Source organism: Salvelinus namaycush, chromosome 11, assembly GCF_016432855.1.
Source record: "Salvelinus namaycush isolate Seneca chromosome 11, SaNama_1.0, whole genome shotgun sequence".
In the NCBI taxonomy this organism is placed as follows: domain Eukaryota; kingdom Metazoa; phylum Chordata; class Actinopteri; order Salmoniformes; family Salmonidae; genus Salvelinus; species Salvelinus namaycush.
The window spans coordinates 26,843,105-26,847,513 of NC_052317.1; the positions used below are offsets into that span (position 1 = coordinate 26,843,105).

The following is a 4,409-nucleotide window of genomic DNA, read 5'->3' on the forward strand; positions in this document are numbered from 1 at the left end:
AATAGATAAATACAATAAAACGGGTCTTAAGCGTGTTAGACACATTCAACTTGATACAATCTGTTTGAATTTAGTTAGTTGTCTGAGCTAATAGATAAGAGGCTTTCCCATGCAACAAAAACTAACGGTAACGGCCTATATAGTTTCTCTTGTCTAAGCTACATTATAATGTAATTATTCCGTTAGTAGTCACATCTTTTGACCACAAGAATGACACATGTTAGCTGTTTGACCACCCCATTTGGTTCCTCTGTTTAATCTGCTTCTCACTTAGAGCAAACTTTCGCACCTTGACTCTTTCTCTGGCCAAACCCAGCTTTAATTCTGTCGTAATGAGATCTCACATACCGCCCACTGCACGGGATGAGGAGCACTCCGTGGAGCTTTGATCCGACCGCGCGTGTTGATTGAGACTTTTTACTAACAGACTGCGTTAATAAAGCTTGGTATTAGGACACTAAACTGCAGGAAGCAAACACTTGGGGTTATTGCCGTCTCCTAACGCGTATGTATTGCTTATTTGAAAACAGATGTGCGGCAAGATAAGCTTGTAATTGAGTGATTCACCCAAACTGAAGTGATAGAGGACTTTTTGTTGTCCAATTATTTCAGAATGAATAGCAACATGTAAGCACATTCTGAATGAAAACTATTTTTAAACTTTATTGTAATAGCATATGAATGAATTTGCCAATTAAGGTCACACGATCACCAAATGTCTTAATCTAAATGTAGGCCTATATGGCTGCATTTGTAACTTTTCACATCAGATCTTTTTCAGAGCTGATTGGTCAAAAGACCAACTCCTGGAAAAAACAATCATAATTCGGGTGCCTACACAGGCAGTCCAATTCTGGTCATTGTTTTGGGACTGCCTGTGTAAATGCAGCCTATTAGGCCTACCAGACAATAGTTTCAGAATTGATTCATTATTTATCATTCCACCTGTTGGTTTCGCTAATGTGTTTGCTCATGTTTGGAAATATTCTTCAGTAACAAATTTAGTCCATAATCTGATTGTGTACGTGAGCAGGCAGCGCGCACACGCTTGGAGTCTTGTGTCTTTGGCTGGAAGGGACTGGGAGTTACCAACACCTCCTCTCTTTTTCTAAAGTCGTGTGTGTGGCCAGGAGATCCGTTGCTGCTCACTCTGTACTACCTGACCTCCAATTGGGCGCCTCGGATTCTTTTTGGGAGGAGCTTTACACGCAGCAAAAAGGGGGAAAGAAGTTAACTCCGCAAAAGTATTCTGTAGTGACGGATGCCCAAAGTTCAGAAGTTTTCCCATGTGCGCCTCAGCACACAGAGATGGAAACCGCGTATATCTATTAAGACACGGTACAGCGCGTTCCTGATATTATCATTTTTCAAGTGACAGGACTGGAACTCCTGCTTTGAGCACCTCAGCTGTTCAGAAGGAAAAAGTGGAGCTCTCCGGCTGCATACATTGGGAAGTTCGTTTTACGCAGGAGCATAGTTGAGCTGTGGATAGAAGAAGACATGCAGGCGCGCTACTCCGTTTCGAGCCCCAACTCTCTGGGCGTCGTGCCTTACATTAGTAGCGACCAAAGCTACTACCGGGCCGCTGCCGGTGGAGGATACACCGGGATGCCGGCCCCTATGAGTATGTACTCTCACGCGGCCCACGACCAGTACCCGGCCAGCATGGCGCGAGCCTATGGACCATATACACCGCAGCCCCAGCCGAAAGATATGGTAAAACCGCCGTACAGTTACATTGCGCTTATTACTATGGCTATCCAGAACTCGCCTGACAAGAAGGTTACCCTGAATGGGATATATCAGTTTATCATGGAGAGGTTCCCGTTCTACCGAGACAACAAGCAGGGCTGGCAGAACAGCATCAGGCACAATCTCTCTCTCAACGAGTGTTTTGTCAAAGTTCCCCGTGATGACAAAAAGCCTGGCAAGGGGAGCTACTGGACCCTGGACCCGGACTCATACAACATGTTCGAGAACGGCAGCTTCTTGAGGAGGAGGCGACGGTTCAAGAAGAAAGACGCAATGAAAGACAAGGATGACCGGGGTGCTAAGGAGACGCCGTCTAGACAGGGCCGGGACACGGAGCAACCAATACAGGGCTCCCAGCCAGTCAGGATTCAGGATATTAAGACCGAGAACGGGAACGCTACACCCCCACAGACCGCCTCGCCCTCCCTGAGCACCGTGCCCAAAGTCGAGAGCCCCGGCAGCAGCAGCAGCATGTCCAGTGGTGGCAGCCCCCACAGCATCCCGTCCAACAGGTCAATTGGCATGGAAAGCTCCGAGCAGCAGCAGCAGCAGCAGCACCACCACCACAGCCAGGCCCAGGCACAGGGCTTCAGTGTGGACAACATCATGACTTCCCTCCGGGGGTCCCCACAGGGTGCCACAGAGCTTGCCCCATCCCTCGTCGCCTCATCCAGGACAGGTATAACACCGTCTTTGTCCCTAAGTTATTCACCGAACCAGACGTCAGTCTATAGCTCACCCTGTAACCAAAACTCTATCTCAACTACCTCGAATGCGTCCTACCATTGTAATATGCAAGCAATGAGTTTATACGCTGGGGATAGATCTAGCCACCTAGTTCCGACTACCACCGTGGATGAAACGTTGCCAGATTACTCCATCACTACCACCTCCTCCTCTCTGGCCCACGGCAATCTAAACTCTGCGCAGGAGGGCCACCATCCCCACCAAGGGCGTCTTCCCTCATGGTACCTCAATCAGGCCGGGGACCTGGGCCACCTCGGGGCGACCTACCCCACCCAGCAGCAGAACTTCCACTCCGTGCGCGAGATGTTCGAATCTCAAAGAATTGGCTTGAATAATTCTCCAGTGAACGGGAATAACAGCTGTCAAATGTCCTTTCCCTCTAGCCAAGCCATCTACCGCACTCCGGGAGCTTTCGTATATGACTGCAGCAAGTTCTGACCAAAGTTTATTGTATTGATCTTTTTCATAAAAATAACTTGAGTCGTTTCACCCACCACCTGCCCCTAACGATGGACTAAAACGAACAGAAAAGGACAGAAAAAAAGACATGATCTTGGTTTGTAAAGAACAGTGTTACTGCAAATAACACGTAAGTCTCTTCTCGCTTTTGTGAAATGTTTAAAAGATATGCTAAAGATATGCCAGTCTTTCATGGACATACTATAACGTGTAAATTGCATATAGTAATTTATTTCTAAACTGTAGCCGGATATTATGGACCAAACACCAAAAAGTGTTTCTAAATTGAATTGCCTTAATTGTCCGAATATGTTCCATTATAAAAGGCGGAACTTGTATATCGTCCTACTCTTTCAAAGTTTCTCCTTTTGTTGAAAAGTATTCTGAAGGAATTTCATGTTTAATAAATTGACATTTTATTTGAGTTAAAGCTACGCTTGATTTCTTATAGACTATGACATTCTCAACACTGAAAATGGTGTAGGTTATGGTCTAATGTCCTTGCTTATTTTTCAATGTTGGATGCAAGCAAATAATAATGGAAACACGTATTTAATCCTTAAATCGATTGGGTGTTAGGGCTACTGTTTGGGAACCAATTATTGATCAAGGATTTAACTGCATACGAGTTTAGTTGTTAGTTTGCGGGATTTTAACCAGACCTTAAGTATATGTCCGTCAGGCTTTAGGCCCTGATTCAAAAGTATCGACGTGGGATCAGTGGCAGTGATTGATAAATCTTGAATCAGTATTTTTTCAAAGACAGGTTAGATTACCATCCTCACTGTAAATGTTCACAGAAAAAATATAATTCTAATCACGGAGTTGGGTCGGTTCGTTTAGGCTAGGACTATGGCCAGACGAGTCCCAATCTCCTAAATAATTATAGTCTGAAAAATAAGTGTTGCCTGATAACAAACTCTAAGTCGAGTTGAATAATAAATAATTGCCTACATTATCATGGAATGTTTTTAGATTAGGAATAGATGTATTTATGTATTTTCAAAAGGTTGAATTTGAATGCAACTCGCTATAGTCAGTTGTGATTGAATAGTAGGTGCTGTTCTCCAAGAGGTCAACTGCATATAGCCTACAAACAAATTGACCGTATGTGTTTTGATGACTTGAAGTAGCAGCGCATGTAGATGAATGTTTTACTTCATATTTAAAGGGACACAGCTCTCCTCTTGTCAGACACGAATGGTCTGGCAGCATCTTGACCTGGGGCCCTCTGGCCTCATAACAGTTAGTCGATGCATGCTAGCAGTCCGCACAGCAAAACTGACTTGTTTTGAATAGCCACGTGTTTTACAGGCACATTCCAACGCTTAGTTAATATCATACCATGCATACCAAAGATGTACCCAAGATGTAGCCACACGAGGTTTGGGGACAGCGATCATTTTGACTACAACTTGACAATGCATCTCTATTTGGGAGATGAGAGCTAA

General features: G+C 44.7%; 1 protein-coding gene across 1 annotated transcript; it reads left to right on the plus strand.

The window, feature by feature from the left end:
- Positions 1 to 1,261: 1,261 nt before the first annotated feature.
- Positions 1,262 to 3,392, plus strand: LOC120055578 (forkhead box C1-A-like). The gene has a single exon (XM_039003461.1). It carries the CDS (start codon positions 1,501 to 1,503, stop codon positions 2,935 to 2,937), a length of 1,437 nt encoding a protein of 478 aa, XP_038859389.1. The 5' UTR covers positions 1,262 to 1,500; the 3' UTR covers positions 2,938 to 3,392.
- Positions 3,393 to 4,409: the final 1,017 nt, after the last annotated feature.

What these genes read in the sequence shown, in the direction of transcription:
- LOC120055578 (XM_039003461.1), top strand. Translation starts at nt 1,501, where the DNA reads ATGCAGGCGCGCTACTCCGTTTCGAGCCCCAACTCTCTGGGCGTCGTG.